Source organism: Octodon degus, unplaced genomic scaffold (assembly GCF_000260255.1).
Source record: "Octodon degus isolate 3935 unplaced genomic scaffold, OctDeg1.0 scaffold00115, whole genome shotgun sequence".
NCBI classification, from domain to species: domain Eukaryota; kingdom Metazoa; phylum Chordata; class Mammalia; order Rodentia; family Octodontidae; genus Octodon; species Octodon degus.
In genome coordinates this window covers 3,761,045-3,780,901 of record NW_004524691.1, presented here as the reverse complement: position 1 = coordinate 3,780,901, position 19,857 = coordinate 3,761,045, and the positions used below count along the sequence as shown (strand labels likewise).

The following is a 19,857-nucleotide window of genomic DNA, read 5'->3' as shown; positions in this document are numbered from 1 at the left end:
TGATTTGTGTGGGGGTTTTTAGTTTTATGTATATTTTACGTGTTAACTGTTGTTGGAAGAGTAACTAGAGAACATTTTCTCCTTTTCTTTAGGTTGTCTTCTTGCTCTCTTATTTATTTTTCTGGTTGTGCATAATTTTTTTTAATTTGATGTTACCCCATTTGTTGATTCTTATGGTTGTTGCCTATGTCATTGATGTCCTATTCAGAACATTTTTTCCTATGCAAAAAATTTTGCTTATGTTCAAATATTTTCCTTACATGTGCTTTTAGTAGTTTCAAAGATTCAAGTTATATACTTGGATCTTTGATCCATTTTGAATTAAACTTTGTAGAAGATAAAGGACAGGGATCTAGCTTTAATATCTTAGAGGTGGATATCCAGTTTCCTTAGCACCTTTTGTTTAAAGGGCTGTTTTTTCTCTAACATAGACTTGTGACTCCTTTGTCCAGAATTAGATGGTTGTGGTTGCATGGATTTTTTCCCTCCTGTTTCCCGTATTCTGTTACATTGGTTTGTATGTCTATTTTTGCACCAATACTATGCTGATTTTGTTACTATGGATTTGCAATATACTCTGAAATTTGGGAAATGGGTGTTGTGATGCTTCCAGTATTGCTCCTTTTGTCTAGTGTTGCTTTGACTATTCTGGGTCTTGTGTTTTCGTATGAATTTTAGGATTTTTTTCTATTTCTGAGAATATTACTTACAGAATAATAATAGAGATTGCAGGTATTGTGATAGGGACTGCATTGGGTCTCTAGATCACTTTTAGTAACATGGCCATTTTAAATCTAGTTCTACTGAACCATGGAAATGGGAATTCTTTTCATCTCTGCTAATATCTTCTTAAATTTCTTTCTTCAGTTTTCTGAAATTTTAATTGTAGAGCTCTTTCACCCTTTTGGTCAGACTGATCTCTAGGGTTGGTTTATTGGTTGGTTAGTTGGTTGGCTTTGTTTTGGTGTGACGTAGGTTTTTTCTTCGGAGTTATTCTTTTTTTTTTTTAATTTTAATTTATGTGTGTGTGTGTGTGTGTGTGGCCAGCTCAGCCCACCAGGGGGCGGGGCTAGCTGGCATGTAGTGCTGGGGGATTGAACTGCGGTCCCTGTGCTTTGCTAAGTTTGTTCTAAGTAGGTGCTTTAGACCACTGAGCCATCTCACCAGCCCTTCGGAGTTATTCTTAATGGAATTGTTTTCTTGATTTCTTTCTCAACTTTATGATTGGTTTATAGCAAGCTATTGATTTATAATGTGAATTTTATGTCCTGTAACTTTGCTGAATTTATTTGTCAGCTCCAAAATGTCTTTTGGTGGAGTTTTTAAGATCATTCAAGTATAAAATCATTTCATCTTCAAACAAAGATAATTTGACTTCTTCCTTTCCTATTTGGACATGTCTTATTTCTAAATCTTATCTAATTGCTCTAGCTAAAATTCCAAGTGCTATACTGAATTGGAGTGATGACAGAAGACATTTTCACCATGCTTCCTGATTTTAGAGAAAAGAATTCAGTTTTTCTCTACTCAGAATGATGTTGGCTATGGGTTTGTCACATAGAACTTTTACTATTTTGGGATGTGATCCCTCAGCACTTAGTTCCTTCAGAGCTTTTATCATGAAAGGTTGTTGAATTTCTGAGTCAACTGAGATGATAATGTGATTTTTAGCCTTGATTCTATTTATGTGTATGATGTCTATTGATTTATATATGTTGAAGCATCTGTGAATCCCTAAAATGAAACCAGTTTACTCTTTCTGTATGATCTTTTTAATGTGGTATTCAATTTGATGTGTGGGCATTTAATTAGGTATTTCTATACCTATGTTTATCAAGAATATTGACCTATAGTTTTTGCTGTTGTTGTTGTAGCCCTGTACACTTTGTTATCAAGGTAATGTTGACCTCATGGGGTGAACCTGGAAGTGTCCCTTTTCTTTCATTTCATGGTGTAATTTCAGGAGCACTGCCATTATTTCTTGAAAGATTTGATAAAAATTTACCAGTAAACTCATCCTGAATTTTCTTTGTTGAAAGAATTTTATTACTTCTTCAGTCTCACTGATTGTTATTGATCTCTTTAGGTTTTTATATCTTCTTGGCTCAGTTTTAGTAGGTTATATAAGTCTAGAAAAAAATTCTTCTAGATCCTCCAATTTATTGGAGTATAGGGTTTCAAAATGGTCCCCAGTAATTCTCTGAATTTTAGTGGTATCTTTTATAGCACCTGCATTTCCATCTCTAATATATAGAGTCAGATCTTTGCTCTTTTGGTTAATTTGTATAAGAGTTTAATAATCTCATTTATCTTTTTTGCAGAAAAAAAACTTTGTTTCATTGATCCTATGAATTGTTCTTTTAATAGCTATCTCATTCATTTCAGCTCTGATCTTTATTATTTCTTTTCTTTTGTTGGGTTGGGTTTAGTTTGGTTTGTTCTTGTTTTTCTAAGAAGTTGATATGTATTATAAAATCTCTTGGCTTTTTAAAATTTTATTTATTTTGTGGCCATCTTAGCCCACCTGGGAGTGGGGCTGGTATGGCATGTGGTACCAGGGATCGAACCACAGTCCCTGCACACTTGCCTAAATTTGCCTAAGCAGGCAATTTAGACCACTGAGCTATCTCGCCAGCCTCTCTTGGCTTTTTTATACAGGTACTTAAAGCAATAAACTTCCCTCTTAAAACTGCCTTTGCTATATCACAGAGATCTGTAATACTATATTTTTACTTTCATTTGTCCAGGAATTTTTAAATTTTCCCTTTGTTTTTTTAATGACCCACTGATCACTCAATAATGAAGTGTTCAATCTTCATGTATCTGTATAGTTTCTCTTGCTGGTGAGTTTTAGTTTCATTCCACTATGGTCTGATAAATGCAAGAAATTATTTCAGTTTTATTTTCTGTTTGTTACGATTTGTATTAAAGCCTATGCTCTATTTCAGAGGATGTTCCATGAGCCACTGAGGAAAATGTGTATTTTGTAGTCAGTGGATGGCATATTCTATAGACGTTGGCTTAGTTCATTTGATTTATGATTGAGTTTAACTCCGATATTTCTTTGTTAATTTTTTTGGGGGGATCTGGATGAGTAGGAATTGATGTCACCCATTCTCCCTATATTGGGACCCATATGTCTCTTTATGTTAAATAGCGTCTGCTTTATGAAACTAGGTGCATCAGTATTTAATGCACATATATTTCTTATTGTTATATTTCTTGGTAGATTTATTCATTTACAACATGCAATGAGCTTCTATATCTCATCTGACTAATTTTATCTTGAAATATGTTTTTTCAGATATAAGTAGAGCTACTTCTGTTAGCCTTTGAGTTCTTATACCATGAAATATAGTTTTCAATCCTCTCACTTTCAGGCTCTGAGTCTTTGCTTGTGAGGTTTCCTTCAAGCAGAAAAGAGTTGCTTCTTATTTTTAATCAAATTAACAGGTTATGCTTTTTAATTAAAGTATTATGACTGCAAAATGAGCTCAAGGCCAGCCTGAACTACATAGCAAGACTCTGTCGCAAAAACACAAAAATAATTATGAATATGTACATTCAGGGTTATTTTTTAAGTATGCACTAATTCCTGTTATTTTGTTGTTTTTTTAATGTTTGATTCTTTCATATTTCTCAATAGTTTATCTACTCTTCCTCTTCTGTGTTTAAGATTCTTTTAAGTATCTTCTGCTTTGCTGGTTTAGTGCTCATGAATGTTTAAAATTTATGCTTAACTTGGAAAGTATTTATTTTTCTTTCAATGTTTAATGAGAAGGCTGTTCTTAGGAGATATAATAGTTGGGCAGTTATTTTCTTTCAGGGTTTGCAATATATCATTATATGACCTCGTGGCCTTTAAGTTCTCTACAAAGAAGTATGGAGTTAAATCAGATGGCTTTGTCTCTCTGAGCAACTTGGCATTTATTTCTTACAGATTTTAGCATTCTCCTAATTTTTTGTACTCCAGACCTTTTAATTATAATGTGACACAGAAGATTCCATTCTGGCCATGCCTGTTTGTGGTTATGAATGCCTTCTGTACCTGGATATCTATATCTTTCTCAAGTTTTAGAAAGTATTCTGTTATTATTTTATTGAATAAATTTTCTGTTTCATTAGTCTTAAACTCAGCACCCTCTTCCACATCAAAATTTAGAAGTTTGGTTTTTTAACCATGTCCCAGAGTTTTTGGATATTTTGTTTATAATTTCTTTTTTTTCCCTCTCTGTCTCTTTATGAGCATCTGTGTGTAATAATTCTTCAGCCTACCTGTATATAGTAATGATTCAACCTATCTTCAAGCCTAGAAATGCTCTCTTCTCATTGCTCTTGACTATTAGTTAGGATTTCCACTGAATGGTTTTGTTGTGTTTTGTTTTAAATACTAAATAATGATACAAAAAATAGCATTAGAAACAATGTAAAAGCTCACTAAATAAATTAATAGGAATTCAACAATGGTTTCTATATTGCATGATGTTATCTTCAAATTAGTTGTTTAGGTTACCAGATATAAATGTGCAAGATGGTTTAAAGAAAAAGCAAAACAAAACAATAACAAAAATGTTGCAAAAATTCAAAAGAAAAAAATTTTAACAGACACACGTGTGTAAATATTGTATTGTCTCCCTAGTGTAAGAACTCAAAAGAAGAAATAGAAAGTGAAAGGTATAACACAGTTAAATGGAAAGAGAGAACTTAAGGAGTAAGCAATCAAGAGAGAGAAAAGTCAGGAAACATGGCAGGGGCAAAACCATACATTTATATAAACAAAATGGTTAAGGAAATGGTGCTAAAAATTTCCATCAGGTTTTTGAAAATAGCAGTTAATGGGTAGAATTCTCATCCTGACTAACTCTATATGCTGATATCTGAGAACTAAGCAACTACATTGTGGACAGCAATGAGTAATACTACAACCATACTTAATATATCTGTCATTTTGGTCTTCTAAATGCGTACTGCTTATAATGTCATATCAGTTATTGCTGTACTCTCTTTAAAGTAAATTTATGTAAAAAAAAGGTAATAAAAGTAAATGAGGGACAAGAAAAATAAAAAAAAATTAAGCATTAACTGTTCCTTTCAAAAGGCCTGCAGAAATTGGCAGTACCATTATCCAAAGTATCTTGAATATATACCTAAATACATCTTTTCCCCTTCTTTCTTTTGTCCTTTTAAGAGCTTGGAAGTAACACTCCACTGAATGTTTTTATTTGATTTGTTGAACTTTTTATTTTCAAGATTTTTATTTGGTTTTTCAGAATCATTGTCTCTTGGCCAAGTTACTCCTTCATACCCTTCATTGTCTCCCTTAATTTTTTCAGCTATTTACTTATATCCTATTTAAAGTCATCAATCATTTTAAAAAAGTCATGAATTTTTTTGTTATTTCTTCCATTTCAATACCTTTGCATTTAGTTACTAATGAGTTATGGACATTTTTTTTTTTTTCGGAACCAGGAATTGAACTCAGGCCCTTGTGCTTGCCAGGGAAGCGCTTATTTCATTAAGCCATCTCCCCACAGCCCCAAGTTATGGACCTTTGAAGGAATCATGTTGCCTTGTTTTATTATATTTCCTGTTTTCTACCCTGAGATTAGTATATCCATTATGGGTGGATGTCTCTTCCACTTTTATCTGAAGGTCTTTTTAGTGTCCAGCGTTGTTTACAAGACTTGATCTCTGGCATCACTCAGAAAGGCAAAAGGAAATTGTATCAGTAACAGTTGCACAAAGACAACTGAGATGTTATGCAGTAAAACAACAAAAGACAATATCACCATCAGCAATAGAAAATAAACCAGCTGGGCATTGTGTCCCATGCTTGTAATCCCAGCACAGAAGAGGCTGAGACAGGAGGATCACAATGAATTCAAGTCCAGCCGCCTGGGCTATATAGAATTTAAGGCCAGCCTGGAAAACATAGTAAAATCCTGTCTCCAAAAAACAAATGGAAAAAGAAAGAAAAATCAGTAATAATAATGTAAATTAAAAGGCTAAAAATTAATAAAGATTAAAATACAGTGAAAGTGTGGGGAAAGGGAAAATGGAAGAAATAAATTTTTAAAAAGTTCTCCAAAAAAAACGAAATTTTTAAACAACAAAATAAGATGAAAAGGAAAAGAAAGTGATATAAAAATCCAATTAAGGAATTAAAATGTAAAGTTAGACAAAAGTGACAGAAAAACAACAAACAATAAGAAAAGGAAAGGAAAAACAGGAAAGAGAAAAAATATAAAAATGAGAAATGAGTCCAGAAAGTTCTCTGGAAAGTTCATATTAATGTGGGTGAAGTTTCCTTCTAGGACCTATAGTACAGTATTGGGATCTATCAGAAATGAGAGAGGGATAGTGAGTAGTATCTGGAGCCTGTTGTTTCCCTCCCCCCCCCCCGCCCCCCTTAATCATTTGTTGCTGTGGAAATGCTGAGTCCAGCCCAGGTTTTTTTCAGGGGCAGAGTCAGTGTGTGGCATGCTGTCTGCCTCAGAGCTGTATTGACTGCAGAAGTTTTTAATGCTTGGGTCCTGCTGTGCATCCCAAGCCACTGCTTTTCCTTGCTAGCTTCGTGGCATGTCAATTCCTGAGGTATCCTACCTGTTTCTGAAGCCCCTCTGCTCAGACACCCTGGGAAATGGCAAATGCCCAAGCAGTGATGTATCCCTGATCATGCTGGTGGGTAAAGTAAGTAAACAGACATCCACCCATAATGGATATACTAATCTCAGGGTAGAAAACAGGAAATATAATAAAATGAGTTCTGTTGGGAGGAGGCAGCAAGAGAAACCAAGCACTGGCTCCAACCCAGTGCTTTCAGACGTAGCCTCCTCAGAATACTCTACACAATGGGCCTCCTCTCCACAGGGTGCACTGCTGCTGACCACTGTATACTCCACAGCCTGAGCTTCTGACTGCTTAAACTGCTCAAGGGCTCTGTGATTAGTCTTGCCCTTCCCCATGACTGTCTCTTTTGGCTGTCTTCCACCCATTTGATGTGGTAAGGTGTCGTTGGAGTCCCTGGAGTGTGGCCATTCTGTGACTTCTGATTTCCAGAGTAGTCCCCTCTGTTTTATCCACTCCAAGACACGGCTGCTGCTGCTGTGGATTTCTTCTACAAAGCTACTCAGTCATGTGGGAAGAGTCTCTTTCAGAGTAAAACTCCACACTGGATTTGTAGTTTACAATAACCATGTTGTGTTATTGGGAGTGGTTCTGGTCTGGTTCACTGGGAGTATAGGCCCTTCTGGGACTTACCTTTTGCTTGGGGAGTCCCATTCCCCTTTAACCTACCACCATCTTGAGAGTCTGGAGTTAGTGTTCCAGACTGTATCATTCTTTTCTCAAATTTCTTGTTTTGGTTTCTCTGTCACTTTTAGTTTTTCTGTTGGTTCTTTTCAGAATTCCAGAGCTCCTCTTTCCATTCTCCATGTTAAATAAAGGTTTTTCAGGTGTATTAATTTCAGTTCCTAGTGAGGCTATGATCTCCTCCTGGTTTCTAATCTACCAGCTTGATCTCTCCTTATTTCTGCCTCTACAAAAAACACTGAAGGGCCAGGCAGATAGCTCAGCAGATTAAAATGTCTACTTAGGCAGATGCAGGAACCAGGGTTCAAACCCTGGTGGGCCATGCCAGCCCCACCCCTGGGGTGCACTGAGATGGCAATTGAGACTGGGCATGGTGGCATGCACCTGTAATCCCAGCACTTGAGAGGCTGAAAACAGGAGGATCATTACAAGTCCAGTTTGCGTAGTGAGACCCTCTAGACCCTGTACTAAATACATAAAAAGTAAACATTGAATGGCCAGCACTTGATGCTGTTAATCATTATAATAAGATTAATAAAAGTATAATGGCTAATGTTTATTGCATGCATTCTATATATGAGATATTATATTTATCTGTTTATAGCCATTATATTATTTAATACCCAGAAAACCCTACAACAGAAGTCTTATCCTTAACTCATATTGCCCACAAATCTAATAAGAATCTCTTTCTCTGCACTTTTGAATTGGTGGTAATAATAAGGAAATATGCTCCTTTATCAAAATTCCCTTTACACAGTCCTCTGCCACAAGTTACAAGATTATCTCAAATGTTTTAAAACCCAATGAAAAGTCCAAAAAACAAAATATAAAATTAAGCACAAATTTCTTTCTGACTTGCTGGCAAAAACCTGGATAACATTGTCTAGGTTGATTATGATAGATTTACCTCATTTTTTTTTCTCTAAGTGAGACAAAATTCAAACCATTGATTCATAAGCTGTCTCAGAATAAGGAGGTAGAAAATTGACTCCTCATTTTTATGACAAAAATATGTGTCACTTGAGATGGATGAAGGTTAAATATTAAGATAAATATTAATATAAAGCTATATTTTGCATAATGCCCAGCCCATAGTTTATCAATAGCTACTAAGATTCTTCTGTTTCTCATGATCATTGTTATCATCATTAATTTAATATTTTCCATACACCAGTAATATTTTAAAAGGTTGGAGGAAGAACTGTATCCCTTCATGGAATTTTGTAATACCTAAGGAGATGCATAGTCAGTAAAAATTTATGATACAATTATTCTGAAATAAAAAAGTTTTAAATTTATCCTACTTCAGGTTGTTAGAAAGTAATTTTTTAATTGAATATTCTAGGCAACAAGTTATTAAGCAATCTGATTAAGAATGCTCAACCTGGATATTAATAAACAAGAAATGTGAAGTGTAATGTTGTAGAAACCAACCCAATATGGATAAAAACATAGAGATGTATCTTGGGACAGAAAAGGAACTCTTCTGGGCTCGGATGTGTATTGGCACTTCCTTGACCTCACCAACAGGTGTTGCTGTGAAGTACAGGGAGCCCTGCACACACGGGGTCACGACACAGACATCCATGAACCCTAAAAATGATTTGCCTACGATGGAATTGTACCCTAATCTTCACTTAGCTGAATTTTGTTGGCTTGTTCACCTGTATTTTAATGTATTGGGAACAACTTGGACAGCTGTTTCCTAAGATAGTGATTTTATTTCAAATATTTTATGGTTTAGAAAGCACTTTTATGTATATTATTTGTTTAAAAGCCTTCTATAAGGTAGATGAGTCTTCTTCACTGTACTTTCTTGGCTAATTTGAAATTCATAAAGATTAGTTGTGAGGTCTGACTTCTTATTTGTGGAACTGGGGATCAAACTCAGGACCTTTCGCTTGCCAGGCAGGCACTTGTGACCCTGAGCTTTCTCCCCAGCCCATGGTTTCTTATAGTTAGCAAATGAATAGGGATGGGCATTTGGGTTTCACAATGCATTTCTGACCCAAAGGCCAGAAAGCTTCTATTATACTCTATCGTGATAAAATTGAATGCAAGGGTCAATAATATGAATTTTAATATTCATGGAATCCAAGAATATAAAAATGAATATACATAATTTCCTTAACTAACACTTTTAAATTTAGGGAGTACTGTGTCTCAAGTAGCTAAAAGATAATTCAAGAAACATTTGGTGTTAGTAAACTTAGCAAAGAAGAGCTTTCTAATGCAAGACTTGATATGTGAAATGAAATTGATTACAACTTGTTTCTAGATCTAATTATTTGTTAAAATGAAGTCAATTATATTTGAATTTTACATAATGTACCAAACTATAAATTTTATCTATTCTGTCTATTCATTTCACACAGTTTCCTTTTAATAACCTCAATAACCCATCATCTTGTTTGTCTTTTTGAGACCGGATCTTGCTATGCAGTTCAGGCTGGCATGGAGCTCACTTCGTAGCCCAGGCTGGTCTAAAACCCCCTGGCTCTATCTAAACCTTCCTGCCTCATCCTCCCAAGTGCTAGGATGACAGGTGTGTGTCACCATGCCCGGTGTAAACCATCATCTTTCACTACGGCATATTATGGCCGGGTGCATGCCTATACTCTAAGCTCTCCAGAGGCTAAAGAAGGAGGATTGCTGTGAGTTTAAGGCCAGTCTAGGCTACACAGCAAGTTCAAGACCAGCTTGAACTACATAGCCAAATCTTTTTCCCAAAACAACAAAAATTCTATGGCACATACTTAGTAGTACAATGCTTCAAATATATGTTAAAGAAACTAATTCTTAAATGTCAATTTATATGATAATAGATAAGGAAAATATGTCAGCTGCATTTTGTTCATATATTATCTCTACAAAAAGTTGTTCTTTTGGACATGCCTATATATCAGTGTGACCAAGTGCCTCAGTTCGCCAGGACTCAGGGACTCTCAGGACTTGGGAGCTTCGCTAAGGCTGTAACAGTCCCCGGAAAGCCAGAGCTGTCGGTCACACAAGTATATATAGTGTGTAATGTATTCACTATACATTCTTCCTTTTAATAACCTGGTCATCTTCTGCAACTAATTTACTATGCTATATTATAGTGTTCTCTTAATAATGTTCTGGTGAGTGGAACTGTGTGTCAATATGCTAAAGTAAGCTAGCATGCTGATGTTTTTTGATATTTTGTCTGTTTCATAAATGTGTTACTTCTTTCTTTTGCTAAAATCCATATATTCTAAAATGCATTGAATGCTAATAGTAAGGAAAGAGTCAGACATTCAACTTCCTAAGAACTTACAAAAGGTAGTTTCTAAGTATAGCCCATGACTGTTTTGGAATGAGTTAGGCGCATGGTGTTTTTAACTTAAAAAATCACTTGGGGCAAGAGATATAGCTCCAGGGTAGAGTGCTGCCTGCCTGGAATACTCAAGACCTTTGGTTTGATCCCCAGAACCATTAAAAAATTATTCCACTGGATCACAATTAAATTGGATGATCAGCCAGTAATGGATTAAAGAAAATACAAATGCACTTTCTCTCATGTAAAACACATCCAGGGCCAGGCAACAAAGAGCAGACTAGGCAGTTTCCCAATCAGAAACCCAGGATTCCATTACATTATTACAAGAAATATGTTCGAGATGGATGTTGAAATCTCAGCCATCATTTATAAAATTCCAATCAGACAAGAGGAGGAATGAAAAGGAAATTGCATAGGGTATTTTACCATAATCATAGGGCTACATTTACATGTGATGCTCAAAAAAGTCAAGTTACCCTGCATTTAATTTTTTTTTCTTTTTCCTCTGTATGTAGGACAGGGTCCACAGGGTTTCACTACATAGGTCAGACTCATAGTGATTCTCCTGTTTTCAGCCTCCCAAGCCCTGGGATTACAGGCACACACCACCACACACTGTCTCAACCACTATCTCAGCGCGCCCTGCAGGTTGGGCTGGCACAGCATGCCTGGAATCGAACCCCAGTTGCTGCACTCTGCCTAAGCAGGCACTTTAGTCCACTGAGTTATCAGGCCAGCCCTACTTTACATTTGATTTTGTCAGAATGTGAGTTTACGTTTCTCTTGGCCAGTACCTTATGGGGTCTCTCACATTGATCTCATACTGAAACATGTAGAGAAATGAATTTTGCCTAACCCCCTGCCTGAGTTTGGATTTAGTACTTTGTCTTCCATCTGAGAGCCCAAGTCATGTAGACTGCTTACAAGAGGGCCAGCCAGATAGCTCAGCAGATTAAAGCACCTGCTTAGGCAGATGTAGGAACCAGGGTTCGATCCCCGGCGTACCATGCTGGCCTTCCACACCCAGGTGCTCTGAGATAGCGATTAAAACTGGTGGTGCATGCCTGTAATCCCAGTGTTTGAGAGACTGAAAACAGGAGAATCACTATGAGTCTGATCTGTGTTGTGAGACCCTTGTAGATCCTGTACTAAATACATAAAAAAATAAAATTGCCTACAGGGAATTTGCATGTGGCCAGTGTACCTGCAGCCTTGACTTAGGTAATTTCTGAAAGTTTGAACCTAGTCTTTCAGCTTGTAACTGCAATTTTCTTTTCTTTCTTACTTATTTGGTACAGTCTTGCTCCGAGGCTTTGACTTGTAGTGATCCTCCTGTCTTAGCCTCCCTGGTGCTGGGATTATAGGAGTGTACCACCAGGCCAGGTTTCCAGGGCTGGAACGGTGCCCAGGGCCAGCACAGCATACAGTGCTGGATGGAACCCAGGGCCTTGTGCTTACCAGGCATGCCCTTAAACCACTGAGTTATTTCCCCAGCCCAAGTAATTTTCTTATAGACTCAACTGCCTGGTTTTATGAGATGAAATTGTAGTGATAATCTGAGGATTTTTTAGAATTATTAGATGATTCATGGAATTTTACCGTTCAAAAACACTTAGTACCCAACTCCCTCACTTTACTGAGATCCTGAGGAGTTAGATCTAAGTTTCTAAGGTCACTCAGCTAACTAGTTACAATGCCCCTGGCCCTGTTCACCAAATCTCATGAGCTGGAAATGACCTATGGTCGTTGAAGCTCTATCTTTAGGACACATCATCGCTGTCACTGTGGTTCTACCATATTTGAGAAGCAGCTATGCAATGCTTTTCTACCAGCCATTGCCTAGAATCTACATCAGAACACTACTGCCACCAGGAGGAACCTCCCCTGGAGGTTATCTCCATGTGACAGGGGTTGACTATCCCTCCCTCTGGAGGAAGATGGGTGTGCTAGGAGGCCAGGAATTGCTATTACCTCTCCAAACTCTGAGATCTACCCAGTAACAATCCTCAACTTTTGCTTTCAGATATCACATGTACCTAGGGAACTCACAGAACACAATTGTTTCATGTTACAACAAAGCAGAAAAGTTGTATAAGCTATTGGAATCATTAAATTTAAGAGTTCTAGGGATTATTATTCCCTCACTTTCTCAGTCGAGAAAACTAAAATCCAGGGAGAATTTGACTTAGGCAAGATTTTAATTCTTGTTTATGATTATAGGAGGCCAAAGCTAATGACAATACTATGCTTGTTTCTAACAATATTAACCACACATATTTATATAATCACTCTCTGAAAATTAGTAGCCAATTTTAGGTGAAAAAGTATGGATTTGCTTTAAAACATCTCTTAAGTTTACAATTAAGTGACATAAGCTAATTTTATAAAACATTTTATTTACAGTAGAGCTTTACAAAAATAAAATTAATACAAATTCATTTTACAACATAACTTATACAATTATCTTCTCAAAACTGTGACATCTGATAATGGCACATAAACTACACTTATATTTGTAAGTCACTTTGTAGTATAAATACATTCTCATCATTTTTTATAAGGTACATACCAATAAGAATGAACAATGGACAACAAATCTTGTTTTTTAAACTCATCTGTTTTAAAAACTCATCTCTGGCCAAAACAAAATTAACCAAAGAAAAGCAACACAATTGTCCTTCTGTTCAGGAATACAGTCTTTTTTTAATTATTTGCGAGTTTATCTGACAGAAACACCACATTAATCTGAATCACTATGGCATAAAGTCTAGTAACAATATCCCCAAAAGCTTTCTCCAATGTCCTCCCTTTGACTGTTTATTTAGTATTTTGCCAAGATAAATAAAGACTGATCTCAACTCTCTCCTTCATTAGTCACAGTGTTCTTATTATGCATTGAGGTTTTCAGACTTTCCCCACTGGCACATATTTAAAATGTGAGTTTCTTTCTTTGGCTGCAAGTAGAGTTTCACAACACTTACAAAACGTATTGAGCTCCTCCGTGTGGCTGAATCTCAGTGACTCCCCACCCAACAACATTTCCCCTAATGTGACAAGATTCTGCTTCTCCTGTCTCCCTTATCTCTTCCTTGCTGAGAACACGATCCCAGATATTGAAGCCTGTGAGACTTCCAGAAAAGGCTAATGTTTCATCAAAGCCTCCACCCACACAGCAGCCATTCTTTTCTTGGCCAATCTGTAGGATTCCTCCCTCAGGAACAACATGATTTGTGGCTACGTCCACTGTGGTAGCTACTAGCTCACTATCTGTCCACAGGGACATGCGCCCTTTCTCTGAGTTCCAGGTACTGCACAGGTGGGTCCACTTTCCCAGGGGAATCATGGTGTCAGCAACCAGTTTGTTCTCCTCTCCACCCACCACCAACACTATGGACTGAGAGCTGAGGTACAGCTGGATCTCATATGGATTCCTCTTTGTGCCATAGGAAAAAAGCACAGTTTTGTTTAATATATCCGTGGCTTTGACCCAAATACAGGCACTAAAAGACTCAAGCTTCATGGGTCTCACTGGATGCACACTTCCAAAAATCTTCTTGGAACGCATTGGGAATAAAATTGCTGTTTCACACCCTGTAATGATTTAAAAAAAAAGAATATAAGAAAACAAATTCACTTGGAATTATTCTGGCATTTAAGCTAAGCATGTCACTAACTATATTATCTGTGTAGCATGACATTTTGATTTAAGGGTCCTCAAGTCTAATCTTTGCAAAGCAAAGAAAGTAAGAAGCTTTTTAAGATTAAGCATCTTAAACAATGGAGCATTAGAATAGACAAGTACGCATACAAAAAGAAAGTCCAACACACAAAATAATTTTTAAAAATCTTGAATAGCCACCTCCTCTCCCAATGAGTCTATTTTCTTCTTTATTGCTTTTGTAAAATGTTGTGCCCCAATGAATTAACTTTAGATGATGAGTCTATAATTTCTTAGTGACTATGGCACCTGTTTCTCTCTCCTTGCCTTACCAGGCTTCTACATTCCAAACTTGTGAAACTCAATGACCTAGCCATTCTCTGTGGTCATTATCATCATGCTTTGTTAAGCAAGACTACAATAGTGATGTTATTGGATAGTACACTGTACTGTGCTGTATGTTCTTAGATCTTTATAAATGTTGCAAAGTTTATAGGAAACTACTCTTGCAAAGTTTATAGGAAACTACTCTTCAAAAGGCAACAACAAAAGGCAACAATATATATATGTTCTTTTAGCCCATCCTCATTCAGTCTTGAAAAGATATTTTACTTCCATTTTATAGCTAAGAAAGATAAGGCAAAATAACCTGTCTATGCTTCAATAGCTGGTAAGTTTTAGGGCTTATCACTTGGGCAGCTTGATTACAAGGCCGCATCCCAGACCACCCTAGACTAGGATACATACACTGTAAAAGAATCCTTGGATATGGCTAGGAGGCTAGGATTCAGGGTTGGGTTTTTTTTAATGCTAATAAATACTGAATAGCTTCTGATAAGCTCCATAACCTCTCCTAGCTTCACTATTGTACATAAAAGCCTTTCTGTGATGTAAAGTTTATGAGCAACAAGGATGTAGCTCTCACAACGAGCTGGGTAGACCAGGCATATGCTTAATAATTCCTATTTTGTCCACATGCTTATAAATATTATTTAAGCAGTAGTAGAAGATCTTTAAGGGAAGTGATTTGTTTCAAGCAGTCTGGCTGGAGGACATGCTTCAGAAGGAGTGGCCTTTCCAACTTGAAGTTGAGAGCAGTCAACTTCCAGTTCTGTCTATTTCAAAGCCACATGAACAATCCAGGAACTGTTGATGCCAAAGTAAAGGCCTTCTAGATGTTATCGTGAAATTACTGGGCCAAAATTTATAACAGGTAGGCTATGTGTGTTACATATAATTTTATATCAAATAATTTTTTAAACTAATTTAGGGTTAGATGGTTAACTTTATCACAATATACAAGTGGGCCATAAGAGAACATTGGAAAGCAAACTCGCAGCATTTAACACTACCTGGTGCATGGATAGAACTTCTAGGAACCAACTATGCACATGAAGTGTTATAAACTGTTAAACTCCTTAATCACTCGGCCACCTTGTCCCCATAAACTTTTAAACTCCTACAAGTAGTTCTAAGCTAGGCTGTGTCCTGAAAACATTAATCAAATGAAGATCTTATTTATCTTTAGTCAAAGAAAATACTGAGCTTCAGAAAATCATACAGAAGTAACTACAATATTAATAAACAAAATTAGTCCTGTTACTCTTGAAAATTTAATTTTTCCCTGATAAAAGTTAATGCAAGTCATTCTCTCTCTCTCTCTCTCTCTCTCTCTCTCTCTCTCTCTCTTTCTTTCTTTCTTTCTGTCCCACTCAGCCCACCCTGAGGGCAGGGCTGGCTTGGCATGTGGTGCCAGCGAGCGAACCACAATCCCTTGAGCCTGCCTAAGCTTGCCTAAGCAGGTGCTTTAAACTGTTGAGCTATCTTGCATTTCTCTCTTTTCTTTTTTTGCAAGTTTTTCTAATTAATTTTTCATGAGATATTTTTCAGTAAAATGACAAGGTGCACATTTTTCTCTAGATGCATAAATAAAATAACAAAATCACTAATGATGATGGATCACAAGTTTACTGTATCTGTGAGCATTAGAGATATTCTGTCTCTTAAATTCCAGTAGTGTTCAAGAGGTAACTGCTGCAAACTAATTAACAGACTTCCTGTGCAGTAAGTCCCAGGCAGCCGGGATTGCATTCCAAAGTGCTCCCTGATGGTGTCTGGGAGACCAGCTTTCCCCTGGGCTGCACTGCTCTGTACACACAGAACTGCATGTTGGCAGTATTCTGCCGGTTTCTTTTGGGGACCAAGGGTTCAGGCCCTTCATGCTGTTGTGAAATGTCAGAAACTCTCAGGAAATGGCTTTTAACTAATAGGTTTCTCTAATTATACTATCAAAGACCAAACAAAATTAAGACCAGGTTCTTAGGCTGACAACAGAAATGATAAGGAATCCCTTCCAAAGCAAGATGGCATGAGACCAAAAGAAGACAAATCAAAACTGGTGGGTAAAAGTACTACTGGTTATAAGAAGGATTAACATTTCTGAATTCAGGAATACATCTATTATGCTGTAATACACAGAGGTGAAGATGAAAATTAGGGTAATTCTTCCAATTTTCAGGAAGATTATATGCACAATGGTTTTACATGGTTTACAAAACAAGAAACTTTATGCATTAAAACAGCCACAGAATAAGTTTCCTATCACATTAAGTATTTATATTTGATAAAATATGCTCTGTACTGATAAACAGTCCTCAGATTCTTTAGGAAAGACTTCTATTCAGAGATACTTCTGTAATTTTAAATGAAACGTGCTTATCTTCCACCTACCTCGTCCAACCAGGCTTTTGCTTTTTTAAAGCTTGGGAATAGGAGGAGGATGGCACTGCCTGCAGTTATTTCTGTTTCTGAGATGCTCGTGAAAAGTCTACTATATTTTATTACAAAGGAACGCTGATTTTCTAAAATAATCCACAAATTAGTTTTACACCACCATTTCTTATGACAATTTGACTTATAAAGAGGTATTACTTTGGTCTTAGTTTTTTATTTCTCTCTTCCACCAACTTTAAAAGGCATTATTTCAGAAAATCAGGCCTACAGAGTGCCACAGGGGACTCGGACCAGTTGGATCTAGTTTGAACAGACTCTTCTGTGTGGCCCCGATCTTTGAATTCCCTGGCTAGGACAGAGCCCCCTACCAGGTTTGGCTCCTGCACCTGCCTCTTCTAGATCGGTTTCCTCCGACCTCCGCTGCGGAAGTGACTCCGCAGGCCCCTCAGCGGGGCGCCCCTACCTTTGGGGAATTTCGGAAGACCGGAGTTCCGCCTCAGGTCTCCAGCTCCAAATAGGTTAAGGAGGAGGAGCCCGCAGAAGGGCTGGAAAAAAACTTAAAAGTTATTCTGGTCCCTGAAATAGCGCGGGAAACAAGAGCTCCCCTAAAGAGAGGGGCAGGATAAAATTAGAAGACCTGGAAATCCCTAACGGAGGGAAGGGGGACGCTGCGAGGCCAGTGAGCTCCTGCAACGTCGGGTCGGATGGATCGGGTGTCAGGGCCCAGGACGTGTGGTTCAGCACCGTGACGGCTATGTCCCCAGCTTTCCTTCAGGTTCTCGGGGCTGGGAAACACTTTTAAAAGGCCATTGTCCCGCGTGGGGTGCTGCACCGAGCTCAGCGGCGGTGCTTGCAGACAGACGTCTGGGTGTGCGTCTTAGCCCAGAAAGTGTGCCCGACTTGGCGCCCACCCCGCGCGCTCGCGGAACAAAGCCGCAGGGGGAGCTCTGCTTACCCGCCGGCAGCCAGCGCCGGGCCGCCCAGCCCTGCACCGCACGCAGGTCGGCTCGAGTCCGCCGCAGCTCCTCCAGCACCGCGCCCAGGGCGCGCCCCGCCTCCTCTTCCGGGCGCTGCGCCCGGACGCCCTCCAAGCGCGCCAGCCTGCGGCCCGCGTCGCGGCTCGCCTGCAGCAGCTCTTCCAGCGCCCGAGCCAGCTCGGGCTCCGCGGGGACCGGGAGCGCGCACGGCCTGGCCAGGGTGCCCGAAAGCCGGCCCAGCTCCGCCTGCAGCTTCAGCAGCTCTCGGCGGAGCACGTCGTCCGTGGCCTGCAGCAGCATGCTCTCCCTCATCTGCGAGTTCTCCAGCATGATGAAGAGCTTGTCCCACTCGGAGTGCTCCCGGCGGCAGTCGCACGGCGAGGCTAAAGCGGGAACGCACGCGTTACTAGCACGCCCAGGCCTTCCCTGGGGCGCTTTGTAAAAGCTGACTTTCCTCCCGGCCCCGCGTGAGGGTCTGGTCCGCGCATCCCCTTTGTTTTAAGAGCCGTTAGGTTAAACACTACGGAAATAGCTCAAAAAATAACACGGAAACAATTCATTTGGGTACACATTGAGTTGAACTATGTGAAATTGCTGTTCCTGTAGCTAAAAGGAGTCATCTAGGTGATTTCCTATGGTTCCACTCAAGTATCAGTCGGTTACAGAAATGACTTTAGAAATCTGTCACTTTTCCTTGAACAGCTTTCAGGTTTGCAAACCAAACTATAATTTTTAACTTGTTATATTGGCCACAAAATATATGCATATGATTTAGACCAAAAGTGGGATGTGCAGTTAAGAGTAGAGAAAGTTGAGAGGAACTTACGGTCTTCAGTGGGATGAAGTCCATTGAATATTTCGTTGTCCATGTTCACATACATGAGTTCATAATCATCCGAGTTTTCGGCCTGCGCTGCAGACCAAACAGCACAGAGCAGAATTACAAGGAGCTGCATTGCTGGAGAGAGACGAAGTGCTTTCCAGAGCTGGTGGGAGGGGAAGAAGCGAGGCTCGCCGGAGAGCTGAGTGTGAGCGGAGCAAATTGCGAGTGAGAGGCGAGAGCCGACGAGCTCTTAATAACAGCAGGGAAAGTCTGAATGGGGATGAATGAGTAAGGCCGGTGGCACCGCGCAGCGGGAGTTTCCTGAATTTGGAGGAGGGGCTGGGTAGGAGGGTGAGCGAAGCGTGGAAGTTGCACAATATTCAACCGCAAAGTTTTACACAGCGGTCGGATGGATTGGACGAAGGTCGGAGGGGAAAGAGGAGGGAAACTGAGCTTTGACTGTCTCCTGAGGATTAGCTGTGGTGGCTTGAATTGGTACCGCTGGGGAGAGAAAAAGTTCAGATTGGGGAGGCATGATTCATCAGGCACAGAGATGTGATTGCAAATCACCGTTCGGGCACTTTGTGCAAATTTTTACTCGCAACCCTTGAAGTACAGAAAGCTTTCTTTTACTTTTTCTTCCGGCACTTTCATAGGTGCAGCTGTGAAAGTGAACTCTGGCTCCAAGACAAACCAGCACACTGACACTGTGACTGTAAAGCCAAGTCCATCTGCGTTATCTTGTCTTTAATCCTCCTAGGATAGTCACTGTTCTTTCATAGGCGTTTTATAACACAGTGCAAGTGAGGGGAAAGAGCTGGGGGAAAGATATAAGCTGATTTGAGGTGTTTTTCTTTCCATAACCTGATATGACATGGATAAGTCTACAGGGCTTGGAGACAGGGATTATATTTTAAAAGTAAGTTTAGTGGCTCCTGTTTCTGTCAATATATGGAGGTCTTAGGGGCCGGGGAGATGGCTCAGTGGAATAAGCACTTCCCTGGCAAGCCCAAGAGCCTGAGTTCAATCCCCAGTTCTGAAAAAAAAAAAA

The 19,857-nt window shown here is 38.9% G+C and overlaps 2 protein-coding genes across 6 annotated transcripts in view; one reads left to right on the top strand and one right to left on the bottom strand.

Moving 5' to 3' along the window:
* The window catches only part of Veph1 (ventricular zone expressed PH domain containing 1), a 274,142-nt gene that overhangs the window by 42,244 nt on the left and 212,041 nt on the right, over window positions 1–19,857 (top strand). The gene's annotated exons all lie outside the window — the stretch shown is intronic.
* Ptx3 (pentraxin 3) lies at window positions 12,955–19,092 on the bottom strand. The gene is made up of 3 exons (XM_004639832.1): window positions 18,810–19,092; window positions 17,962–18,366; window positions 12,955–14,206 (listed from the first exon to the last, which is right to left on the bottom strand). Exons 1-3 carry the CDS (start codon window positions 18,937–18,939, stop codon window positions 13,593–13,595), a joined length of 1,149 nt encoding a protein of 382 aa, XP_004639889.1. The 5' UTR covers window positions 18,940–19,092; the 3' UTR covers window positions 12,955–13,592.

What these genes read in the sequence shown, in the direction of transcription:
- Ptx3 (XM_004639832.1), bottom strand. Translation starts at nt 18,939, where the DNA reads ATGCAGCTCCTTGTAATTCTGCTCTGTGCTGTTTGGTCTGCAGCGCAG. An exon ending in ACTTCATCCCACTGAAGACC is followed by an intron (nt 18,367 to 18,809) that starts GTAAGTTCCTCT and finishes TTCCCGCTTTAG; the next exon opens with CCTCGCCGTGCGACTGCCGC. An exon ending in CCGGCGCTGGCTGCCGGCGG is followed by an intron (nt 14,207 to 17,961) that starts GTAAGCAGAGCT and finishes AAATCATTACAG; the next exon opens with GGTGTGAAACAGCAATTTTA.